The sequence below is a fragment of the Nipponia nippon genome, unplaced genomic scaffold (genome assembly GCF_047370975.1).
Source record: "Nipponia nippon isolate SJK-2023a ecotype South Korea unplaced genomic scaffold, ASM4737097v1 scaffold_3, whole genome shotgun sequence".
NCBI lineage: Eukaryota > Metazoa > Chordata > Aves > Pelecaniformes > Threskiornithidae > Nipponia > Nipponia nippon.
This window is the reverse complement of record NW_028262347.1, coordinates 104,270,875-104,297,728: the sequence shown is the minus strand read 5'-3', so window position 1 is coordinate 104,297,728 and position 26,854 is coordinate 104,270,875. Positions and strand designations below refer to the sequence as shown.

The 26,854-nt window shown below is 39.1% G+C and overlaps 1 protein-coding gene across 2 annotated transcripts in view; it reads left to right on the top strand.

Annotated features, from left to right (window-relative positions):
* Positions 1–827: 827 nt before the first annotated feature.
* Positions 828–26,854, top strand: part of TM9SF3 (transmembrane 9 superfamily member 3) — a 51,081-nt gene continuing 25,054 nt past the window's right edge. The window contains exons 1-5 of one of the 2 annotated variants that reach the window (XM_087764149.1): positions 828–1,040; positions 10,704–10,899; positions 18,669–18,791; positions 23,327–23,487; positions 26,286–26,363. In XM_087764149.1, coding sequence (XP_087620275.1) covers positions 828–1,040; positions 10,704–10,899; positions 18,669–18,791; positions 23,327–23,487; positions 26,286–26,363 — 771 coding nt within the window. Of the gene's footprint in view, positions 1,041–1,251; positions 1,525–10,703; positions 10,900–18,668; positions 18,792–23,326; positions 23,488–26,285; positions 26,364–26,854 lie in introns of those variants that run through there. The other variant, XM_087764150.1, reaches the window with a different exon arrangement.

The window sequence follows — 26,854 nt, the reverse complement described above, 5'->3', positions numbered from 1 at the left end:
TGGATGGCATGTGACAGCACGGAGCAGCTCCTGCGCTCAGCTCATGTCCTTCGCCGTCTTTGTTGGCTTGTGCAATATTTGAGAAGATGCTGTAGCCTTTCTTTTTTTTTTTTTTTTTTTAAATATTATGCCTGATAACCTCTGAAAACTGTTTCTGTATTTGTTCAGTTTAAAAATTGTCTGATCAATGAACGCTTAATACCGTCAGCTTTTTGGCTTGGGGGTTTTACTTGTAAAACTTGTAAAAAATATTTGAGAAGATGCTGTAGCCTTTTTTTTTCGCTTTGGACTCGCAGCCTGAGCCGGCCCACGCCCGCGCGCGGGGCTGCAGGCCGCGCCTCAGCCGCCCCCGGCCGGCAGCGCGCCCCCGCCCGCGGCTGCCGCAGCTTCGCCGCCTCGGCTCCCGCCCCGCTGCGGCGCTGGGCGCTGCTGCCTTCGCCGCGCCGCCTGCTTGTGCAAGCGGTGGAGAAAAGGGGACCGCTTATTTTTGAGGGCACTTGCGCGCAGCCCTGCGTCACGTCGTTCTCAAATGATGCTAGATTATTTCCTTCATCAAAATGATTTTATCAATTAAGAAGTAGCTGAGCCTCCACGCGCCCGTGCCGAAGGCCGTCGGGTCTTCAACGCCCGCGCTGCCCGGGCAGGTCGGGTCCCGCTGCCCTCCCGTTGCTTCCGCGGCCGCCGCTCCGCCCGCAGGCACCGGCCCGCCGCCCTCCGCGGGGGCAGCGCCGGGGGCGAGGCCCGGCCCCTCCCGCCCCGCTCGGCGCTCGGCGCTCGGCTTGGCCCTGCCGGCCGCCGTAGGAGCCGCGCTTCCGGCGTGCGGCCGGATGACGTGGCCGGGCGGAGCGGAAGTGGCGTCGCAGGTCGGCGTTGGCGGCGGGGCGCGGGCCGGCTCCGCGGCGGGGCCTGCTGCGTGCGCGGGGACGCCGAGGCCCGAGATGACGGCGCCCGGGCTGCAGCTCTGCGCGGCCGCCGCGCTGCTCCTCCTCCTCCTCCTCTGCCTGCCGCTGCGCGCCCGCGCCGACGAGCACGAGCACACGGTGAGGCGGGGCCCGGCCTCCCCTGGGGGCGCCGCGGCGCTCGGGCCGCAGCCCCGGCCTCCCTCCCTCCCTCCCTCCCTCCCCGCCCGCCGCCCAGGGGCGGCGGCGCCCGCAGCGGCCCGGAGAGCGCTGCCCGGCGGGCGGGGCGGGGCGGGGAGCGACGGGCCGCGGCCTGGGGGGGAGTGGGCGCGGCGGGTGGCGGCGGCGGCGGCGGCCCTCGCAGCAAGCGGGTGGCTGCCGCCCCGCGGGGCTTCCTTCTTGGCTCCGCCGCCGCTCGGGTTATTTCGAGCCGAGTTTATGGGGGATCCGGTCCTGTTCTGTGTAATTCGGTGCGAGCGGGGCCCCGGGGTGCTCGGGAAAGGGCTACCGGTTTGGACATCTCTGCGCTAGCCGCTGGCGTGGCAGGCGTGCGGCCGGGGGCCGTGGCGCTGGGCTGACTGCCGCCGGTCCCACCTGTTCCTGGAGCAGATAAACGCCTCGGCAGGTACGCCTGCTTTGTTTAAAGAGGGCTGCCGTGCTGTTTGACTTGCACTCTGCGGGAACAGTCCTTTCTTCCGGGAGGATGTTTGCGTTTGCTTCAGGACAACAGTAGAAGCCGGAGCGCGGTTGGGCAGTGACAGCCCTGTGGGCGCACGCTGCGGAGGGACAGCTCGCTGCTGGGAGAGGGAGGTGTATGGCGGGGCGAGGCTGAGCAGTAAGGGCGGGACGGGGGCTCTCAGACTTGGAGCACTGACATGGGCCCCTAAGGAGAAAGGGTGCCTGAAGTACTGCTGGCTTGAGCGCTCACCCGTTGGTATGAGGATAGTTTTTCTAAAGTGCTTGCGATGTCACCCAAAAAGAATCTCTAGGAAGCCAGTACCACTGCTTCATCAGTTTCTGATTTCGCATCAGGGTGCTGTTTCCCATGGCTTTAGGCGTGGGACGGTGGAAGTCTGAGCTGAGATGTGATTTTGGAATGAGGCTTTGCTGAAAACCATCCCTGTTTCCTCACAGGTGGAGTGGGTTGGAGTGTGGCTGTAATTAAACACTCTGTCTGTGTGTCAGAACTTTTGTGCTCTTGAGCAGCCTGGCTGGTGAACACTTGCTCAGTTTCTTAACATAGCTTTCTGTCGGTGTGGTATGATAAGCTTAATAGGTGTTTTTAATAAAACAAATAAATAATGTTGATAGTTTTTGTATAAGCAATAGTTAATTAGTTGGCTAATTCCATGCATTTATGAGACTTGAAAACTGTTTAGGATTGTCTTTATTTTTTGAAAGCTAGTGGGATTTATCAGTGCTGCAGTTAATGACAGAAAAGTCAAGCTAATATTGAGTACATTCAAGGAGCAGATATTCTTTGAACTAGCTTAGGTCCCAGTTTTGTTGCTGACCCTGTGTTTTAGGGTTGGGTTTCTGCTGAGGTGAGATGGTTTTCAGCATAGCACTCTGTTTATTTTTAAATTATGTTTGACTTCAGGGATTCCTAATTATTCATTTAATAATGGTAGTCTTCTGGGGAAAAAAGTGTTTCATAAAGCTGTCATTGAATTTATTGATTTTTGAGCTCTCCCTTCAGAAGTGAATTCTTCTGATGGTTTTTAGGTCTTCTGAACGATGACCTAAACAATTACCAATAGAAATCACAAATTCCTTTTGAAGTCTTGTAGTTTTTTCATCTATATTACTCAACTCTTCAAGATTATAACTCTGTCTCTTGGTTCAGTATTCTAGTTCACGTGATGTCCAGTTTAGTAACATCACATGATAGGTTAGGAATAGTTGATGTGGGATGACAGGTACCTTCTTTTGGAAGGCTGTCTCCTTGCTTAGATATTTTGATACTTTAATATTATACAGGAGATTGGAGTGGAAGCATTATTAGTAGGAATGAAACATGAACAGGGTTTTGTAGTAGTACACTGATTTTGAGATTAAGAACCTGATGGAAATGTTCCCTAAATACTGCATTTTAATGAATTTCAGTTTTGAATATGATTGCAGTTGGAAGATAAATCTTTCTACAGCCAAAGTGCTTTATTACATTTTGGAGGCTTTGCTTGCTGTTAGGGAAGTGGAGGAGAAATAGTAGTATACTGATTCAGGACTTAGTGAAAATTTACATTTTGAAGTTACCAACTTTAAGACTTTGAGTCCCGTTGGTAGGAATACACACCATTATGTGCTGCCATTTACTTATTAATGCTTTAGTGTCCAACTTCTTGTGCCCAAGCACTTGGTCATATCTGTGTGAGGGTATGTCATTACACCTCGCCACAATTTGCTTTTAACTGCTGATGTGCAGGGCCTTGTCTGTATTGAGCCTGCTATACATTTAGAAGTACTGAGTTAAGTGTTTAATGCTCTGTGTTAGCAGGTTAATTTTTTAATTCCTTTACTGCTGCTACAACACATAATAGTATACAATATTTATAAAAGAATACACATGTGTGCTATAATACGTATTTTTGTATTAATATAAATTGGCTGTTCATGTTTTATATGTGTCCTTTATTTTATAACTGTAGGACTGCATAAGCAAATATTATAAAAGGTAATTGTGAGAGGACTCCGCATGAAGCTCTAGGACTGAGTATTAGTGTTTCTGGAGATATTAGGTATGGATAGCTTCATTGGATCAACAGCTAAATCCTTTATCTTAAATTAGTCTTTAAAAATGGTGTCTGCATTTCTTTAGGGGAAGAATAGTATAAATATAATTACAAGTAAAGACTTGGGTATTTAAAATCAGTAGTAGGTGAAGGGAAATTGGGATTTGACACAGCATTTAAAAATCTTCGTTATCAAAAGACAGTGCAGCAGTGTAACTTCAGACCACAACAGAACGATTTCTCAGAAACTAACTGAAAACTTGTCTGCTGATTCTTTAACTTATTTTCATGCTTCAGCGTGTGTTGTGTACGTGCTTTTTGCTTGTATTCTGATAATTGCACCATTTTTTGACAGTTGGCCTTTTACTTGTGGAGGTGACAGTATAGATGAGATATTGGTGTCCTCATCACAGTATATGCTGATCCTGCAGAAGCAGGGTTGGTGGGCTCCTGCCTGGCCTTTGCTTTCACGTCTTCTGTTGCTAGACTTGTTGGAATTGATGATAAAATAGACAAACTGTAAAAATATTCTGAAATACCCTGGTTTTTTTTGTTGCAGGGAAATGGACTAGGGAGTAGGTAGCATTTTTATTTTAATGTTGCTTCAATTTAATTATCGGTGCTCCGTAAGCATGGAAATACATGACAAACATTGAAAAAATAAACAAAACCCAGCCTGTACTGCATAGCAAAATTCCTAATTTATAATGATTGAGAAAAGCATTTTTGTTTGACTTTTAACCTGATGAAGCATGTTAAAGCCCGGAGACTGTAAAGCTTGTTTAAAATTAATACATAAAATTATGGAATTTGTATAGTATCTGTAAATTGTCATTTAGAGAAACACGGTAGAAAACATTTCAGTGCATGTAAAATACCTCTTTGCATACAAAGTTGTGTGCAGATGAGTAGCCTGGTTCCTTTTTGATGTTCTCGTGGTTCCATTTTGAAGAGGTGAAATAAACGTCACAGAAGCAGGACATGGTGTACCTGAGCAACCTTGTACATCTAGGAAGTGTAACAGTAAAAGGACTGCTTGTACAATAGTTCAGACTGTGCTGCCGGTACAGTTGTAGCCACATTTTGGTGAGGCCTAACATTGAGAGAGAAATGAAGAGATGTTAACAGAAATAACCTGCTCTATCCGAAGGAGAGCGTGAGGTCTGAAATCCACAGTTTAATAGGCTATGGATGTGAGCTGCAAAAATTGCGCATTGTCACAGTGCTTGATAAATAGAATATCTGCAAGATACTGGGGACTAGAAGCCTGCGATATTACTCGCCAGTTGAGTCTTACTTGCTGCCTATCTTATTTCTTGGCCTGCTTCTGCAGCTTTGCTCTGCCAGTAAGAGATAATGTTGATCCTTTTTTCCCCTGAAATGCGTGCTGGTGTTTAAGGAACTCCATTCTGGAAATCCTTGCTCCAAACTTTAACTTGAGAAAAGGAGTAACATTGCATACTTTCTGAAAGAAACGATCTTGATTTGAATATATTTTGCTGAATCATCACATAAGATTTGGTAGTTGTAATCCTCTCTGTGCCTCCATCATTTTTTTGCGAAGTTTTTCATGGTTTACAAATATCAACAACGTGCCAGTCTCATATCCTTTTCTGCAGCCTTTCATATACTGCCTTAATCTAGCCTTAATTGTTTTATAGAATAAATAGTTTGTTTCTGTGGCTACCATGCTAATTTCTACGGTTATGCAAAGAGAACATTAAGTTGCGTTCCACATTACAAGTGCCCTATTGGGTAACAGGAAAGAAAGATGCATATACTGTGCTGAAGATAGTCTCAGTATTGCTGTGCTTGGATAGGTTTTAAATCATACAGATGTATGGAAATTGTCTTCGTGTTAAGCCTCAAAGTGGCACACAGACTCGAGTTTTCAGTAGTTGTATTGCCACAGAAAAAGTCCACACTTGGCCAGGTCAAACTGCACAAGCTTCATGCCAGTTTAATATTCCGCAGGGGACTAGAATGGTAGTGTTGCCTTGTTGCCGGTATGGATGGGTTTAACGTGATTTTAGCTTACACACGCACAACATCTCTATAGCCCAGTGCTCTGAACAGGCACTGTGACCATATTGTGCTGCTTTGGAACAGATGTCCCCAGCTGTGATGAGGGTTGTAGCTGATGCATGGTAGTGCTTGAGGTGCAGATTGCTCCTCCACCACCTGGGTGGCAATTACAGAAAAAAGTTTCTGAAGGTTTACCTCCCATTAATCAGATTGTACCAGCATATGGTAGGTAACTTGTGTTGACGCTGAAACTTGTTCAGGCTGCCACTGTGTTTTTGCACAGTTGAAATAGATCATCATATACTCCATAGAATAACTGAAATTACTGAGCTGATATTAAGCTTAGTGCAGAAAAAGATGCAAAGCCAAGCTTGCTATGCTTACAGAATGAGTACTACCTTTTTCATAAATTACTAAGTAAAAGGTATTTAAAATTGTGTTTTGTAGTCTTCTCTCATATTTGGAAGTAGTGAACTCTCTAAATTCTGGCACCATTGCGAAGTTGCTAAATGGTTGTGCCTGTGAATTTTATTAGGATCTCTGAGCTATATGCAGTATATTGTCCCTTCGTATGAACCAAAACGAGAAGAGCTTGCTGAGGTATGCCAGGGTAGAGATTGCAGCATCTAATTTGTTGACCTTTTTTGCCTTGTCAGTAACTATGTTCTTCATAGGACACTGGTGTCCATCTTTTGGCGTGTGAAAAGCTGCCTTTCCACCGTCTAATTCTGTGCAAACAAGTCAGGAAAGGTAACGAAGAACAAAAAAGAATTTCTGAAATAGCAGTACTTCAGTACAGCAAAATAAGTCCTTCATGTTAGGAAGTCCTTCATGTTTGGCACTTGTTTTCATAAGGGATAAAGATAAAATTGCATTGATGCATAAGTGTAACTCTAGATATTAGATTTATGTCACTCAAATTATCTGGAGTCTACTCTGCAAATCATCAATTTTACTTCAAATTATTTTACCATTTGACATGCTACTTCATTACTACTTGCCCCTGTTGCAAGCCTCAGTAGTTTAGATACAGCTGTAATAAGAATATGTTTCTTTTCTAAAAGTCCTATGGCAGTGATGGGTCAAATAGTCACTCAGGACCTTTATCATATGTGGAACGAGAGCAAGAAGTTTTTATTTAGATCTTTTACGATGACAGCTATTCTTGGTGAATTTAACTCGTCAGACGTGTGATGTGGATATTCTCGCACATTGTAGCCGACTTCCTCTTTTGTTTGTTCCGTACCTGTATTGATAGGAGTTCTTGATACTTTTTTCATGTTTTCTGGTATCTGGAGGAATCTCAGTGAGTCAGAGTACTTTGATGATTATGTAGCAGAAGATAAGGAAACTATCACAGTTGGTTATGCAAGTTTTATATTGCTGTGTAACAATTTTTGAAAGAGACCGTTGGACTCTTCGCATCCTGTCTTATCCTGTGTTCGTTTTGACTATGAGTTATTGCTGACTTGCCTGCTAAGGTTAACAGAAGGCAATAGGATTTTGATTTGCTCTGTTGTGTTCAAAGCTCAGAAGCTACAGTTGAACAATTGCTCATCAGCCAGTATCAGAACAGTAAAAATAAGAATTCAGGGTTCTTCTTTTTTGTCATTTTTTCTGGTGTGTCTAAGGCTGATCAGTTCCTGATGAAATGAGAATGGTTTCTTCAATATGTTCTTTCTGCCGAGAATGAAAGGTGGTGCTATGGAGCTGAAATTTTCTTCCTGTTTTCTATGGCTGTGCGTTCTCCACAGTTTGCAGGAGACTCCACGTACACTGAAAGAGGGTATAAAAGAGCATGACAGTAGTTGAAACTAGTGCAAGACTGACGATGAATGTGTTGACCAAAATCTGACTGGTACTGATACAGCGCACCTGAGTGCTGTGGCTCCCTTGGAACCAGGGCTTTCTTTTGCTATCTCTCTTGTAGTGTGATGTTTTTGCTGGAAGGCATGTTGTATGTTAGCCTTCTCTGAACCTAGAAATCCTCATACAGAGGTGACAGAAGAGTCCTACAAGATACTCAAGTTCTTTGTCTTGCCTAAATAAGAATTGTTTTCCTGTAAGTGTGTTGACACTGTTAGTTGTTATAGATGCTTTGATATTGTGAAGGCAGTAATGAAGAAAAAAAAAACACCAACAAAAAAACAACAACCACCAACCAAAAAAAACCCCCAAAACCCAAACGACCACAAGCTTTGAACTTTTTGATAGCACTGAGTTCTTGCCACCAAATTACCCTACCACTAGGGTAAGATTATAAGGATGAGATATGTCATGACAGGGAAATGTATTTAAACGTGAAAGCTCATCTTTATAATTGAGAATGAGCAAAACCCAACAAATGTAGGGAGAAGAAAATCTGTTTGAGTTTCTACTAGACATCACCACCACTCTCAAATGCAGGCTGAAGTTGCTTAGGCTGGGTTTCTTACTACAGCCCTCTCAATTTGGGAGGGCACTGGGAGCACCTGATGGATTGCAAATTGCTATAACTAGGGACTTGCTGATTGTGAGTGAGGTGTAGTTTGGGCTGGCTGAGGTGCTGTGTTCATTTATGTAGGAGTCCTGAACAGCTTTCTCTTGTGCTGTTCTGGGATGGTTGTGAGAATGGAGGAAGTAATAAATGTAGACTGAATTCTTTGCTTATGTTTGGTTTGGTTCCTCTTCTCTCCAGAGCAGACTGATGGCATCCTGGAGGCAGTGTGGGAAAACCTTGCAGGCCCTGAAGGAGGTCTAAGCATCATGCGGATAAGAGACAAAGACCAAATTTGTTATTGTAGATGTTGTAATTGCAATGTAGTTACATTATTAGATCAGAAAATGTAACAAGATTTTGAATGATATGTTCTTAAGAAGTTGGTTTCTGTCACTTGAAAAGGTGATCTGGTATAGTTCTAAAAATGTAGAGGTCCCAACTCAGTATGCAGCAGGTCAGAAACAAGAAGTTAAGTAAAGCAGTGGTCAATGCTTGCTTTATTCAGGTACTGTCAAATATGAATTCACAGACCTAAGGATGTTGTCATATTCTATTACTGAAAGTTGTACGTAGACATAGCTCGGTTCACATGTGAAGCGGTTGCATTACAAGGAATAATGCTAAACTGGGCTCTTGACAAGTTAAGATCATTTTGAGAAAGGGCTGAAAATATGTTCTGCAGCTGTTAGAGGAAGAAACAGAAGACGTGCTAGGCATAACAGACTAGAAAGAGATACGGAGCAACTTGTCCTTTGCTACATTGGCGAGAACTAGAGGCAGTATCATAGTGCAGATTCTCCACCCTCTGCTGCCGAGGGGGCTGGAACTGTGATTTTTCTTTCTTTCTTCCTTCTTTCCCAACTTTCTTTGAAGTTGGACAACTGTGCTGCCCTGGTATAACCTTTCTGGTTGCTGGCAGAGAGGAGGAATGTCTACCTTCTCTTGCTGTGGTGTTTGCTCTTTCTTTGCTCTGTCATTGACATTCTTTACCTGTCAGAATTGTACTGAAGTATGTGCTCTGCAAATGGGCAGGTTTGTGAAATTGATAAGTGTGTGGTCTCTGCTGCAGCTCAGAATGAAATTAGTAAGATATTTAAAGTTTCTTGTTGGAGAGCACTTGCATAAGAGGCTGGAATGACCCTCGTACATCTTTGTAAACAAAAAAGATGAGACTTGTAATTGAGATGACATGTTAGTATAAAGGGATTAAGTTATTTTTCAGAGCATGTTTGTTTAAATCCTTGAATTTAACTTTTAAACACCTCATCTGAAGAATTCATTGCATTCCACGTGTAGCTAATTATTTCTGAGTTAACCTGTCAGTATGACTGGTTATTCAGAATAAATGGAGCTGAAGAACCTTTGTTCATTTGTTAAAAAGGGAGATGCAGAACTGCATTCAGTATCTCAGCTGTGCTCTATGAAATAGTTACAGCTAATGAACACTTGACTTATTTTTCCTCTCCAATGTGTTCTGTGTTTGCATATTGGTCTTAAAACAGTACTTTATTCTTCTGTACTTTAAAAAAAAAAATCAGAATCTATATGGTGATTGTGCTTGCAGGTGTGTACAATTACAAGTGGGGTTTTTTCCTGCCTTAAAAGTTAGGTCACTGTCCCTCCTAATCTGTTGAAATTGTAGTAGGTGAAGGAGTTGTGTTGGGTGAGAGGCTTTGTAGTAACCAGCAAACCTGGTACCTCATCCAGATGCATTCAGATATAGTGCAAGTAATGATTTCAAATCACTTAATTCTCCTGAATTTATGCAGTATCTGCATATGATAGATGAATGGCTTTAAGGACTTTTTTTATGTTGAAAAGTTACGAGGGCTTGAAAAAAATTACTGGCTCCTAGCCAAGGAATAAGCTTTACTGGCTAACAGTAGCTGTGGAAAGTGAAGGGTGGATGTTCCCACAAAGAATTTCATGGCAGCCACCAGACTCCTTGCTGTTCTGTTTTTTCACTGTGAGAATGTTGGAAATACATCAAAATACAGTTCTTTTGTCTGACTTTTTTGTCTCTTGGCTACTGTAGGTATGCCACAGTTTAATTTTAGTGCTTTCTGTGAGGTGTTGCGCTCTTCTGGGAATTCTGAATATAATTTATACCATTACAAAAATGAAAAGGAGTTGCATTTTAGGAAAATACAGTATATCTGTCACCATGGGTAGATTGTCTGATTTATTTGCTAAGATCTTGTTTAACAAGATGTTCGTCTGATATTTCCTTTCTTATTTTTGAGACTTCGGCTTTTCTCCACTTCTGCTCTCTGCATCTTCTGCTTCTCTATTAAATTTGTGTGAATCTCCCTCTTCTGCTACTTCAGTGACAGGCTCTAAGAAACTGTATGATCAACTAAGCCTTTTTTTTTTTTGTGGGAAAGCAGGCTGGAAATCTTATCCTAGAATCCCTGCCACCTAAAAGGCAAAATACTTGACTGTCTTTAAATGTAACTGTTGCCTGTGATTTGAATAATCCTGCCTTGCTAGTTAATATGAATGAGAGTGTTTCTTGAATATTTTTATTCTGCTGGGCTTCTCATCTAACTCAATAACTTTATGTTTCAGTACCAAGATAAAGAGGAAGTTGTTTTATGGATGAATACAGTAGGACCCTACCACAATCGCCAAGAAACATACAAGTACTTCTCTCTTCCTTTCTGCGTGGGATCAAAAAAAAGCATCAGCCATTACCATGAAACCCTAGGAGAAGCACTTCAAGGAGTTGAATTGGAATTTAGTGGTCTTGACATCAAATTTAAAGGTAAGCAATTGAAAGTGCATTTAGTCACTTAAAAAAAACCCACAAACCCTTAAAACTTGTTTTTTTTTTAATTCAAAGAACTGAAAGTTTGCTGCTGCTAGCAACTGAGTCTATTTCATGTTGTTGCTTGAAACACCCTACAAGGTTGTCTACTACTGTCGGCTTTTCAGTTTACAGTAAAGTTCTCATCTGTGTGCCGTTTAAGAAAGATGCTTGCAGGAGATATGTGCTTCTGAAGTAACTGATTACATTTTAGAAAGTAAAACTTAAGCTTTCTGCATATGAATGATTAAAAGTATATTTACTGGAATTAATATTCTGGAATTGTCAATTCAGAAGATGTAATTTTTTCCTGTGATGTTGAATACTTTCAGACTCTCTGCAGTTGGACAGGAGCAGCAAGGGCTCAACATCTCAGAGTTCTACCTTAACACAAAGTTAATTATTGTATCCTTCTGGTTACTGTCTAGTTTAAAATACCTTTGACAAATACCTTTATATTATTGGCTCTAACTCATCGTATGCCAGTCGGGATGGAGCTGGTCTGTTGTTTTTTTTTTTTCTGTTCTTTCCTGCCCTCTCCCTCTTTCCATACTATTCCGGGGATGACATTTAACTTCTTCTGCAAATACATTTCTTGGTGTTAGGGGCTGAGTCTTCTATTGCATAATTTCTCTCTGTGTGTTCTTTGGTACCCAGAGTCCTTTCAGATTGTATTGAATTTTAACACTTATGTATTTAATCCAATTTGAGTTTCTGTGTATATGTATTTTTTTCCCTTGAAGGCTACACTTCATTGCATCACCAGTGCTTAACTGGATGGAGAACTTAAGCATGGTATCTCTTGTCTGAGCATTTGCAATCAGATGGGACTTAAGTTTCTGTAAGTTATAAAAGTTTTATCTGAAACTGGACATCTGCAAAGTAAGAGGCTTGATTATGTTTTTGTTATAGGTAGGACAAATGGAATAAAAGATTAAAAGTTTGTTAAAACCATAAATTCTTCATAAATTTTTAAGTTGCATAAGGGATAGCATCTCTGCATTAAAGGAATTTGGACTTGAATCTTTCCTTTAAGAAGGGAACTGTACCTGCACAAACATTGGAAAACAGTCCTATTACTCATTTGCAAGACTTGTAGCCTGCTGAAAATTTTATTCAATATGGGGGAAATAGTTTTCCTGTCAAACCTCCATAGCATATGCTCAGGAACACAAAATGGAAAGGACAGAGAAGGCAACTGGCAGCAATTCAACATAGCTGTGAAGTTTAAGTAAAACTTCTATCATCAGAATATGATAAATATTTATTTTTATAGACAGTTATACATGTAATTTTTACTTTAATTTTTCCTGAAATAACATGAGATAGATGAAACTTTCAGTTTATCTTTTGTCTCCTCTTGTGAGCACTTCATAGTCTATAGTCAGGTGTAGGTTAGCTTTCCACAGTATTTTCTGCCATTTCTGAGGGAAAATCTGCAGAAGCAGAGCATTGGACAAATCCATTCTTCTGTGAATACACTCTCAAATACTTCTGTAAAATACTTTAATAATGGAGAAATTAATGAGTTTCAGTTTTAGTAATTCTTTAACACTTAGAAAAAAGGTACGTAACATATGTTTTCCTAAACAAAAATAAGTACAACATGGGTAACATTGAACCTCCAGCTCCTCAATACATAGAAACTGGTACCATTCCCATTTGGTTGAGAGAAGTCTTAGAATTCAAAACTACAGGGAGCCAAAGTCATCCCAGACTAACACAAATTCAGAATGGTGGAAAAGTGCTGTGGGTTTTGTACCTTGTGATTGTTTTGGTTTTGATTATGTCCCTGACAGATTAGTTTATCTGTTCTCTTCCATAGTTCTTCAGAACAGGTAAACCTGTTTTCCTTAAGTCTTGTTTTGCTTTCAGGTTAGGAGTTCTAAATTCTGATTCACAACTGCTTGCGCTGATGTTTTGACACAGAAAGCTTTAGATTTTCTCTATTATAAGTATTATTTATTGCAATTTCTTCAGGGTTTAAGGTCTGATCTTCCACTCGTACTATTTTTTTCAGGTGTCTTTTCACACCTCTAATTGCTTTACCAGTGCATACCAGGTATATAGTTGCTATATTGGGGTATATTCTTCCAGACAGACTGGGCCTGATATTGTTCAAAAGAAGCTTTGAATGGATATGGAAGAGTAGAGATTTCAAAAACAATCAGGTGGTTATGGCTTGTAAGTATAAGTGATTGATGTGATAGTACATTTCCCAGCAGGTGGGGAATTCCTCTTCATCCATGTCCTTTGTTGCTTTTAAAAAAACTGTTAGTATTAACACACTGGCGCTCTGTGTAGGTTGCTAATCTGTATTGGACCTGCAGTGAATTTAATTCCAAACCAAAGTGGCTGCAGGTCAGATGTTTTCTATAAAGCAGATGGTGCATGGTGGCTGGTTGATGACTAAGTATGTGTACGTGATCTGGGAAGCTGTCCATGTGCACTTCTAGTTTTTTCCCCTTACAATCTGTGTCCTCTGGATAAAAGATGAAGACAATAATCTCCTTGCTGTTAGCTGGCGTCCAGCAGCTTCTGTATCAGGAAGTGCTTTCGTATTTGTAGCAGTGGATCCATGAAGTGAAATCTGAATGGGAGTCAACTCTATTTTACTATATTTAATCTACTATTGAAAGTATTAAAATAGCCTATTTTCCAAATTTCAGAGTAGCAAGTATAAATTAATTGTAGCAGTAGTTATTAGTATTTATTTAATATAAAATTATGTAAAATTTGTTGGAATTCAAATCCTCTTGATATATACAGGTTTTTAAAGTAAAAACCCAGAACAAAAGATTGCTATCTGAGATTCATTTTTACAGGCTTAAAAGCTGTCATAAACCCAGTACAAATTATATCCAATGCATATAGGAAAATTTATATTTCATAGACCGGCCCTTAAAATTTAGCATTTGTATAAAGAATTCTTTTCCAATTTGGTTGTTGAAATGTGATGGTAGCTCAGTTTTTTGGTGACTCTTTAGTGGTGGGTCTTGTTCTTGGCTGAAGTGGTGTTCACTTTTTTTTTTTTAAATACTTGTAAATGGATTATGTCGGTGAAATGTGAAATTTGAATTTTTTTTTGTAACGGATAAATTTTATCTCATTGTTGTGATTGATCCATCCTTCCACCTCTGCCAGTGGTCCAGAAGTTGCTGCAATGAAATTGAAACAGAGTTGTTGGTGATTTGTGTTTTTTTTTTCTTAACAAATAGAAGCTTATGTTTTGGCATCAATAGATTCATACGTTCTTAAGTAAAAGATAAGGCTTCAAGGAGTGTTGAGTATTTAACATCTACAGCTGAAATAATTAAGAGCTGCTCAAGTACCTTTCAATAATCATTTAGATGCTTGAATATGCGTCTGAATACCTAACCATAGGGACCTGCTTTTCAAAATGTTGGCATGACCATCTGAAAGACTTGTATGGATTTTCTTCATGAGTATGTGAATCAGATATAAGTTCTGAGTTAGCAGGTAATCCTGGTTTTTCTCATGTGTGTTTAGAATTATGGGAAGATTAACAATTACAGGTATTTTTCCTCTTTAAATAATGTTGTAAGAGTTTACAAAATTAAATTAGATTTGGATTTTATACTTCCAGGTTTTTATCCTCTGGAGTGAGTAAAGGGAAATTAGAATTGTTCTAATAAATTAGCTTCTGCAATAAAATCAATTCTCTTCTTCTCAACATAGTTGGAGTGGACAGCAGTAGCAGGTAAGTGTGAAACTGCATGTTGTTCATCATGTTCGAAGAATTATTTAGGCTGCAGCTGTCAGTAACTGAAGTACTGTAGACTGTGTGAGTAAAACTGTCCATTGAAGCAGTGGACCTTGCCTGTATTTTTGAAATAGAGTAAGAAAATTACGGCTCTGCACAAATGTTTTCTGCTGAGAATGGAGGTTTGCACTTGAATGCTCGTAGTGGTGACTCGTGGGGCAAATCTACAGTGTATTCAAGAATCCATGAAGTAGTGTTTCTTCTTGTATTTAAAAATGTGTCGTGTGAAAGGACACCTGCGACCATCCAGGACAGCGGGATTTCCCTTTTCTTACAAATATGGAAAATGTCGTTCTTATATCACAGGTCTCCAATCTGTATAAATATCTTTCTGAAGAAAGTAATGAATTATTAACGTACACTTATATTATAATATGACCTTAGGTTTTCAGTTGAGTTAATTCTCTTCTCAAGCTAAATCTAGAGTAATAATGCTTTTTAGGTAATATGTCAAGTTCTTTATTCAAGCATTTGAATTGACATCCTCTATGTTACACCTGAGACTTAGTGAATTATTGAATGTATTGAACATTGGCACCATAACGATTTCAATCAGAAAATTAGTTTTTGACATTGCCCTACAATACCAATTGGAGAAGATGAATTTAAAGGGGGAAATTATTTTTTCACCATACTTGAATTTTGCGCTTATTTAGGAATGTTATTAAATGACCATACTTCTAAGTGAGAACTGCTTGCCCAAAACTTCCTTCTACAACACCTCTAGAAAATATGACAGCCATTCAGGATGATGTTCAGTGTTGTACTAGGAGACGGTCAGATATAATGAGATTTTATATGGTTTATATGTTTGATTAAAACCCAGTTGATCTGACTGTTCATAGGAAATTTGAGATCTGGCATAAGCGCACCTGCTTTTGTAATGAGTCTTGCTTTCGTGCTCTTTTAAAATTTGCTTAATAGCAGACGTTACCTCTTTGACATCCCTGATGTAGATGCAACACAAAACATACCTCTAACTACACACTCCTCTTGGATATACACACAGCCATGACTTGGGTAAGAACTATCTAACATACCCAAAACTTTAGATCTGATAAAGCTGTAACGAAGTAGACTTCAGCTTCCCCCACCACTGAATACTCTTCTAAGCTACTTTCATTTAATCATTTAACACAGTGGACTTAAGCTTAACCATCTAATCCTGTCCTGTAACTAATCAACAGCTTCACCATCCTCAGTGGCTGGAGAAAGGAGCACTTGTCTTCATTCAGTTGTTTTAGGGGGCGGTGAGAGGAACTGTACTGTGTAGTATGGCTGAGGGTAAAATCATATACCATATGTAAAGTCACACCTATGTTTTGCAAGAATTGAATGAGGTTGTTTCTAATGATTCTGCTGGGTTTTTGTGTGTGTGTACTGGAGTAACTCATAAGGTAGTTGATCCACAGCTGATTGTAATACCACTGTGATGTCTTTTGGTGTTCTGAATACCGGGAGTAAAATCTGTAAAAATGGATGAAGACAGTTTTTTGGTGGCATGCTGCTACCTGCAGCCCCATCAGATGTCAGTGCAGTCATTTCATTTCAAATGATATTTCAAAGTAGTTTTTTTTCCCCCCTTTTTTTTCTCCCCTCCTTTTTTTTTACAACAGTACAGCAGCAAAAGCCACTGTTTACATCCTAGAGTATTAGGTGCAGAATGGCTCATTTCAGTTAGTTTAAAAAAAACAAAAACAAACTAGTGGTAAATTCCAGAGGTCTGAAAGTGCATGGAGTAACTTCGTATTAGATTACAATGTAATACCAAATTTGTCTTGGTTAATAACTGCAAACAAAGGCTGCTGTATTCAGGCTGTAAAATGGGAAAGATCTCCAAAAAGAGCACTTGTAGTTCATGTGATTTTTATTTCAGTAGTAGCACTTGCTCCAATCCCCATGTTGTCCTTCAGTTGTTCTGCTGCCGCTGTGTGTGTAAGTGAACCAGTCAGGAGAGAGCCACCTAAAACCAGCCTGGCCCCCATGGCACTTCCCCAGGTCAGGCTTCCATGCTCTGGCCCTAGGTAGTGCTTCATTTAACAGCCTCTACCAGTTTTCTCTTTTACCCTTGTTTTAATTCACATATATGTTCATTTGACCTCTGTGTGTTGAACAGTCCTTTGTGAGTTAAAAAATTCGACATTAGAAAGGCGTTATCCTTTATTTGAGTATAGTATGAAACTGCTAGAGAGTGACAATAAAGTGCCAAGTATTTTGGAAAGAATTAATCCCTACTTAGCAACAAATCCAAAAGACAGGGATTCTGATTTTTTTTTTCCTTTTAATTAATGTCAAGATGACTCAAAAAATCTGTTAAAGTGAAAAAGTGCCAAGCAGAGGCATTTTTTTGGGGAACATAGTCCAAAAAGTATAGGATCCAGCTCAGTAGAGGCATAAATGCAAACTGAGGCCTGGATTTGTAAATCTGTGTTTCAGCTGTGGTGCCAACTTTAATGGCTTCCCTCTCCTGAATGTACCAGTATGGGTCCTGAAGATGTAATCCATGGTCTAAAAGTCTTCTTGGGACAGTTGTTGACTTGAATGGTTTTGTTTTTCTCTTTTTTCCCAGCAAAAGGTTTATTGCCTAGTAAGTCAGTCTGAAAAATGTTTTGGTTTTTTTTTTTTTCAGTGAGAAAATGAAGCTTAGAGTGCCTTCGTTAGGTCTTGTAAGAAAAAAAAGCAGAAAATACTAACGTTTTCATAAGAAATAGGAGAAAGAGAACCATCCATTCCAGAATAGCCAGGGGCACTGTTTTCTCCAGGGCTACAGGAAATCACTGCAACTATGCAGGACTGCTGTTAGCTGGTTTCTTACTGTCTTGATTCACCAGGCTTTGCTTCAGTTTTGCTTGACTAGACATACGGTGCATATTTTCATTTTGACAAATTGTTGTTATCAGCGAAATAATGTTTTGCGTTGGTAATATTCTACTGGCTGATGCTTTTTCTGTGCAGGTGACTTGATTTTCTTTTTAAGGTTGATATTGCAGTTAGTGTATAGGAGGAAGTAAGCTGAATTTTGATACAGATTAGAGCTGTACTTGGGGCACAAATTAATTTTATCTACTAGAAATGGGTTCTCAATTCCAGTGATGACAAAAAGAGGAGGGAGGGGGAGCTGGAATTATTTACGTTCGCTTTGTTTCACTGTTTGCAGAGTGAAAACATTCACTAAGAAGTGAATGGGGTTTTTGGTCTCTAAATCTGTTGTTGCCTGAATTCTTGTAAATATGAGCCCTTTTGTCTTGTTTCACTTGAAAACATTAAGGAAGGAAATTGGGATGTGAAAGAATGGCTGCTGACTGCATTACTTATGAGTTGTAGATGGGGAAAAATAGCTTTCTGGCTTGAAGAGATGGATTTATTTTATTTCCAAATGCAGCCTTTTGTGCATTCTTTGCGTTATTCCTATTTTTGTCTTCTGTCCTTGTTCTCTACCATTATCCTGATTGCATTGTTTCTTCCTTTATAGTAGTTTCTTGAAAATTGCTGATAACTTTAAAAAGTTTTAGTTTTTACAAACAGTATGCCTAGTCAATGAGCCTGGTTATACTAAAATGGAGAGATAATATTGTATGTAGATTTAGATGTTTGTTAATAATTTCATACCTCTTGTTACAGAGGTCTCATGATCTATCCAGGTAAAGCTGCCATCAGCAAATGGATCTTCATGTAGTGTGGGTGAAGTAGCAAAAGGGATACTTTTGAAACCTTTCCTTATATAGTCTGCGGGAAGCTTCTGCACCTGGAAGGGTAGAATTACAAAAACAATCACGTAATTGCTTTAATGGTTCCTTTTCAAATGTCCCTTTTTATTACCTACTTGAGGATAGCCAGGAAGGGTTAAAGACTCCAGCAATTTCCATTCCTCCATTTGCTTGGTTTGCCTTCACTTTGAGCCATCTCATTAATAAATCATTAACTGTGCTTTAATTTTTTGCAGACGATGTAATGCAGGCTACTTACTGTGAAATTGACTTGGACAAAGGCAGAAGAGATGCATTTGTGTATGCTATCAAAAATCACTATTGGTACCAGATGTATATTGATGACTTGCCGATATGGGGTGAGTGATATTATGCATAAACAACTTGATTACAACTGCAGGAGTCCTGTGCTACTGGGTTTCATGGAGTAATTTAATGACTAAGCTTCATTATGAGAATCTCACAAGTATGTAGAACTTATGTAACCAAATAATACAAATAAGTTGAAGGATTATTGCATTGAAAGAACAGTTGGATGGCTTATACTAGTGAACTACAAAAACAATGGAAAGCTCTTTTGTTTCCCAAGCACTGATGTAATAATACCAAGTTCTTAGGGTTCAGTTCTTTTAAATGTTCAAATAAGTGGTAATTAGATAGGTCAGATATAAGATCCATGTTAATGTGTTCATGAATAACAATTCTTGGTAAAACTCTTTCAGTGTTTTAGCTTTATTTTGCTACTTCTTGTGTTTATTAATAATGCAAGAGTTGTTTGATTTACTTTTATGGTAATTTAGTGGCTTTTAAACAGTTTTGCATGTGCAGTCTGTGGTTATATGAAGTAGTTTTATTTGTTCTTAAACAGTTCTTAGAATTGCTCTTGCTGAGTGTTATTACTCTGGGCTTAGATGTACTTGTGTCTTGAATCAAAATTTATGTCTCCTTATTGCCATTGTCTCCTAAGCTCTCTGTTTTTGTCACTCCCTTGTAACCTGTGATCACATACCTAGTAAAGAGTGCTCTGCAGATTGCATTTTGCACTGATAGCAATCAGCCAAACTCCCCAAGCCCTAATCTCCCTGTTGTAGATGTAAACTGAAGGGAAAGGAAAAGCACCACAAAATACTTTGCTAAGGTAAAGGTCTTTGTTGCCTGTGTTCTGAGAAAGAGGTAAAAAAACTGCCAAAATAAACAAAACTCCACAACACCTACAAAAGTACATTTCAAGCCACATGACAGAAGTTCTTTGATAGATAGTATGCTGAATAATGTTACCCATCAGCCAGAGGCTGGTTTTTTAGCTCTTTCTTATAATTTTAATTGTTTTTAGAAAGTAGCTAGCTGTTGAAACATGAACCCCAGCCAGAAATGTTAGTGTTTTATTTATTTATTATTTATCTGTTAGTCAGGAAGGCTCTTGCATTTTTCCATGTATCTGTTTGTAAGAGATAACATTATAATGCCTGACAGGAGAAGTACTCATATATTGCATTAATTCTTTTCAGCTGATTTGCTTAGTGTGTGTAACAGCTCTGCGGCAGGGCTTGGAGTAGACCCTAATTAATCTGTGTGGCCTTTACTATTCTTTTTGCACAATTGCTGGTAGGCTTTTTAAAACCATCCATGAGTGACAGTTGTTGCTACAATATTTTTTTAGGCTTTTGGCCTTTCAGCAAAAGATCAATGAATGATTTTCCTAGACTAGCGGCAGCTGTGTGGGCTTTAGGCTGTCCAAGGATGATGGATGCTAAGCTGACTTCTTTGGAATCCTGTGTGGCTAGCGAGTCTTCGAGACTTTCTTTTTTAGGACTGATTCTTCTGATCTTATTTGGGATTTTTTTTTTTTCTCAGCCCAAATACTGAAGAACAAATGTACTTACTAAATCTTCTACACACTGACTAAATTTTGTGCTCTCAGCTGAAAAACCTGTTTTACTGTGATTCCAGTGTTTTTAATGTTATTCAGTAGTAGGCTTTGTGTGCACAAGAAGTCATTCCTAATGCTACAGCTAACAAACATGCAGAATCTAGGTATCATCTTCGTATGACATTAAGAAGCTGGTTTTGATAGTTGTTTGGAACCAGGACCTCAAGTTGTGATACTTAATAGATGACTGCAGCATTGTAAGTACTGGTGATATTATACAAGGATATAATCTGACATGAGGTGTGAAAGGAAGTGGTGCTGAAGATTTTGCTCTATGTCTCCTGAGGGCTAGGTAAAAACTAGCAGGACTGCAGATTGGTCAGTCAATATTAGCCTGGCTTTTATTCCGAAAAATTAATTGGTTCTTGATGGGAGTCTGAGAAAGTACTGGGTGCACCTGAACTGATCAGAAGTGTTTATCCGCAGGTCGGAACAAGTCTTTCTGACCTTTGGCTTCCAAGTACAGTTTAGAAAACTGTGAATATAGCTTATCTGCATAAACTCTGGTTTTGATGGGTCTCTGTTCAGCAATAGGAATATTCCAGACTGAGTGCTGCCTAAAACTTAAAGCTCTGAGACTTGCCGCTCACTGAACAGTTTTTATTATAAATATTGCTGTTATGACTATGGCATGAGTGATACTGTACACATGTCTCCTCCAGCTTGTTGGTGTCTTCGACTGTGTTGTATAGACTTGCGTAGTACCACCTAATGTGGTGGTAGAGATGCTAAGAAAACTAATATCTTTTGCTTGATTGAGTGTCATTGCATAGTTGTTAATTTCAGTAACTGTAATGAAAAACATTAGGACTACTTAAAATACATGGGAGTGAGAACTTTAGTAATTATGATGGCATCTCTGAAATACTGTGAATACTGAGAAGTTTTTTTTGTTTTATTAAGATAGTGTCCAGAACTGGTTACCTTCAGCTTGCATTAAAAATATCTTGTGCTGAAGTGGCTTTTTTGTTACGATGTGAAGGCTATCATGTTGATCCACTTCATTTGGATTACCTTTCCTGAGAACCCTACTAGCCAGCATGTGTTGTATGTACTGTGTCACCCAATCCACTATTTTTTTCATTGTTGATTTGTGTCTTGTAGCTGGATTAAACCAAAATTTTGTTCCCTAAATGTAAATGGCTGGAGGTGGGGGTTTTTTTTGGTGCTAACAAAAGAAAGTAAATATTCTCTGAAGAGTTTAAAAGAAAAGGATTCAGATGGTACTAATGTTTGCTGAGAATTCTAGGCAACTGCTGTTTAATTCTGTTCTTAAAGCAGACCGCTCACTTCTCTGGACTCATCCAGATGGATTTGTGGCACTCCTCCTGTCTCCTGGCAAACTTTAGTTAAGTTCATGTTTTATGTTCTTCGTGGTTTTCCACCTTGGCAAGGCGTACTGATGTCAAAGTCATACGCAGAACCGTTAATATTTGAAATTCTCCTTAGGAAGTTCTCAAAATATCCAGTAAGGGGTACTCTATTTTCAGTAAAGACTAGGCATAAAAATAACTTTTTCTTAACTGCTGATAACTAAAGGTAATGACTTCAAACTGCTGTTTGAGGGCTTTGGAAGGTTTACACTTTTTTTTTCTGACCTGAAAAAGGCAGCCAGATATTTTTAAGGGCATCCAGGTAAAATTATTCCATTTTCTATTTTTTCCTGAATTGCTACCCCACAGTGAGGTGGCTAGGCTTGACTGTCTTTGTTTCAGGACATCTCCCAAAGTATACGGAGCACTGTGTTAGTTCACTCCTTCAGGTAGTGATTGATCAGAATGTCCTTTAAGTAGTTTAGAGGTCTGTATTACGGGTTTGGATGCTACCATGGGAACAGATGGTATGCCAGGTGCTAGGCTGTATGGCATAGGCACAAACTGGCACGTTTCATGTGGATGGCATATACAAGGCAATCCTGATGGATGAGCATGAGTAAAAAACATGACAGAAAAATCCCACCTTGACAATTAAAAAGCCCAGGTAATGCACACGTGCCATTCCTTCATATACCTGCTGCTTCATGATAACCTGTTCCATATCCTTCACCTACTTGTTCTCCCACTCCCGCCCCACCTTTGTATATCTTGAGTGCTGCTTTTATTGTGGCTTTCCATCTTGTATGCAATCTTTGATAGGATGGTCTTGACATTAAAGATGACGCTTGTAGCCTGTGGACTTGGTGACTGCTAGACTTGACTTCTTCCCCCCGCCCGCCCCCCCCCAGCCTAGTACATTCTCTGGAATTTTTCTGTAGTAGATTAGACATTTTGCAGTAACTTACTGAAAAGTAAGAACTTAATCATGGCTAATATTGAGGTCAGTTGAGTTCTTACGCTCCAGGAGCATCTCAGCAGCTTTCCATGTTGGAGGTAAAAAAAAATCTTCAAGTAAATGATAACTTTCTGAATTTTTCAGTGAAAGTAACAGAGAGAGTAGTCAAAAGCTATCATTCTTGGCAAGCATTGGAAGCTTGTGTGCAAATAAGAGCAAAAAGTATGTTTTGGGGAGTCAACTAATGAGGACTACAGAATGAAAGTAAAATCTTTAAGAGGAAGAAAAATGAGTGAAGCGATAGGTGGGAGAAGGGAAAATAAAGAGGTCTTGGTTAAGTTCTGTTCACAGAAATTAAATCTGTATTCAGCTAGTTGTTTATCTGGTAAGAATTCCAAATAAAACTAGAGGAACTGTTGTTGTGTCTTCTGTTTCTTCTGCAGTGTTTGTAGCTGCATGCTTTTTTCTTTTAATGCCATTACAAACTGCTTCTTGGAGATACCTGGATTACACCTTCAATCCACAGGTATTACGGTTGAAAAGAAAAGCATAAGGTCTGCTGTGTTCTCTTTACTGTAGTTATGTTGCTTTTTTAGCTGGCAAAACTTTTGTAATGCATATTTTTAAGAAAATAATTACAGAATATTTGAAAAGCATACCTGTAATAGATGCTTACACTTGTTCCCTATGCAGGTATTGTTGGAGAAGCAGATGAAAATGGAGAAGATTATTACCTTTGGACTTACAAAAAACTTGAAATCGGTTACAATGGAAATAGAATTGTAGATGTCAATCTGACTAGTGAAGGAAAGGTGAAATTGGTACCAAACACAAAAATCCAGATGTCATATTCAGTAAGTAATATGGTTATGCATCTGTAATAAATTCTACATGGTGAAATAGCTCAAAAATAGATACTTGTATACCTACAACTATGTATTGATACGTCAGGCTATATTAGAGGAAGATGCATCTTCAGTCCTTCACATTTTTTTTTTCATTACTGAAAAACCTTGATGGGTTTAAGAATGATGATTTTTGAAACACTTCAAACAGCCTGAAACTTTTGTAATCTGCAGAAAAGTGTTTTGGTGGGAAAAGATGTCCCAAAAGAGACTAGAAGTATAGAGGACTTCCCAGTAGGTACACATTTTCTTAAGGTTTGGAGCTCTGACATTTGCATTGTAGATTTGAACTGGATTCTGAGCTAGGACCAAAACCCACTGTAAACCTTCATACTTTGCAAGCAGTTAGTATCAAAGCTTATTTTGTTTTTGCAATTCCAGTAGAAATTTGTCTTATTTATATAACCTTATTAGTAAGGTTTTCTCTAAGCCCTCTGCTATTATATTAAATTGCTACGATAAAAGGTAATGAATACACAATGTTTGCTGATCTGAGATAACAAATTAATTTATTTCAGTTTCCCTCCTTATTTATTTGATGTTACTTAAATCTGTAATGGTTCACTTCTCATGTTCACCACATTTGTATACTGAAACTAGTTCTTAATACATTGCTTTTCTACGATGTGTTAGCAGTAGGTATCAGCATAAGATTTTATTTCAGGGGATATTCTTACCACTATTACATTTGTTTTGTGCTGAATAAGTTCTACAGTTTGAAGTGCAGATAATTGGTTATTATATGTGCTTTCTAGAATTACGTTTACACTACTCTCCCTATTTCTATTGCAAAATTGGTGGTAGAAATACTGAAATTCCACCAGCATTATGAAGTCCATTTGCTCTGTGAATTTTGAGGTGGACAGCACTGAGTAGCTGCCAGTAAGGAAAATAACATTAGATGTTCCCTTAAAATACTTTTAGTGTACAGAACTCAAGACTTAGCTATCCAATTCTGTTGGCACCATTGGGCAATTGTTGGCCTCTGGGGCGTGTGTGGTGGTTAATTCACAGGTTGTCTCCGTGGATTTGTTCTTAAGCAGTGCTTCTTAGTGGCAGATGCTCTAATGAGAAGTGTATCTACTTAAAACATTGTTGAAAACTGTTAATCTTTTGAGCTACTAATCTTGAACAAGGTTGTAATTCGAACTGAAGAACATCAATATCATACCTCAAAGTGAGTAATACTTGAGTGTTGGGGTTTTTAATCTGTCTTAGGACTGTGGTGAGTGATAGGGATATTCAATCTACATTTGTATGCTTTCTTCTATATTGAATAAGAGAACAGCTGTTGGAAAGGATAGTTCCTTGTCATGTATTTTAAAAAGATATGCTCAAGGGGGCTGCATTTGTTTCAAGATGACTAAAAATCCTGATATGTCCTAATCTTGGCATGCTTTTGAAAAACAAAATTAGTGTAGATTTGTGTTTAATTTCTGAAATTGCATTTAAAAGTTAAAATGAAAAAAATTTTGCAAAAATTCTGAAAAATACTTAGTGCTACCATATTAGCACCATGTAGTTCATTAGTACAGTTAAATCTTCCAAATCCAAAGCAGTGCTCTGTGCAGCTAGTGGAGTAACTGATAGTAATATGCTGCTACCCTGTGATAGTATGGCCATAAATGCATACTTTTCTAGCTCGTTTCAGAGTTATTTATTGGCAATTGAAGTGTCTAGATTGCAGAATCCTGGGGTCTTACAGATTTTAGATTGCAGCTTTTAGCTTGCAGCTTTTAAAATTTTAATGTCTGTCCTTTAGGGTCCAACTTGATGCCTTTTATCCAGTTCCCTTCCAGCTAGCTTGTATCTCAGTTTATGCCCTTTTCTTTCCTATTGGCATCTGTTTTAAAGCTGCTCTTATATCTTCTCATTTCCCTCACTTCTGCTAGACTGCATCTTTTTTCTTGGGCACTGTACTCAGAGAATTTAGGTACAGATTTCACTGAACACCAGCCTCAGTACATGGCAGCAAAACGGCTGCCGTTGGGGGAGCAGAAGTAGAGGGTGTTGTCGTTGCTTGATGAACACTAGTAATGTTCTCCACAAGCCTCTCTTCATACAACGCAGCACATGGAAATATTGAGAAAAGGGAGTGTGCTGTCAGAAAAACAAACAAACAAACAAACAAAAAAAAAACCTTTGGAAAAATTCCACTACTTTCTAGCACATCATTCTTGAACATATTTAAACATGCTTTCTTTCTCTAAGCTTTGTTCTGAAATCTTGGGCAAATTTTGGATGATTTTTCAAAGGTATTCCCTCATCGTTTTGTGTCTACTGTGGGGGAAGAAAACATCATCATTGAACTATTCATTTGACAAAACTGAAAAATAAGGTCATTTGATGGACTTTGGTTATGGCACCTTCAGTATGAATATCTTTATGAGCTCCTTCTATAATCATGAAAAGGGTTTGTTGTATTTGACAACTAGAAGTTTGCATCTTTGGTTAGTCTCGCAGAGATGGTGAGAGCTGAAGCAGTGCAAGACTGATTCTTCCTTGTTCTTAAACAAGCATAGACAAGATTAGATCCCTGAGGCAAGGTGGCTGATGTTCATTCTATGTCTGACCTGTAGATATCAGCCTTTAAGAACATCAGTCCATTGTTTTTGCCAAAACCTAGATTCATGTTGAAGAAAACATCTGAAGTGGATGACTTTTAAAATATGTTTGGGGTTTCTGCATATGAGTATAGCTGAACATACTATAATGAGCTTTTCAAGTGTAAATTTTTCTCTCTTTAGGTGAAATGGAAGAAATCAGATGTGAAGTTTGAAGACCGATTTGACAAGTATCTTGACCCATCTTTCTTTCAGCACAGAGTATGTATTGTTCTAAGACAACCTTACAAAATATGCCTTCAAAATGGTTGCTTTAGTTCAGAAGATGTCATGGAATTTTTGGATGACGTCTTTGAATTTTTGGATGTCCCAGATGTTCTGGGACAATGAAACAGACAGGTTTAGGACTTACAGGTTTTAGGTGATAATTCTGTTGCTCAAATAGGATGGCTTCAGTTTTTTAGAGTGCTTCAGTAAATGTGCAGGCAAGCTTCAAGCCTGCAGCAAATACAAGGCAGTTCAAGAAAATATATTCGCATGATCGGAAGCAATGAAGTTTCAGGGACACAACTGTACAACTTGTAAGCTGAATAACTGCAATTGTCATATATACATTTTTTACTAAGGTAAGTGCAAAGCAAAAAGCATTAGCCTAACCCAGTTAGCGATATCAGTTGTGATGGTTTAAACCCATGGTTGTAATCTCCTTAATGCTAGTATACTGAGCTATACTAGTTTCTGAAATTAGAGGT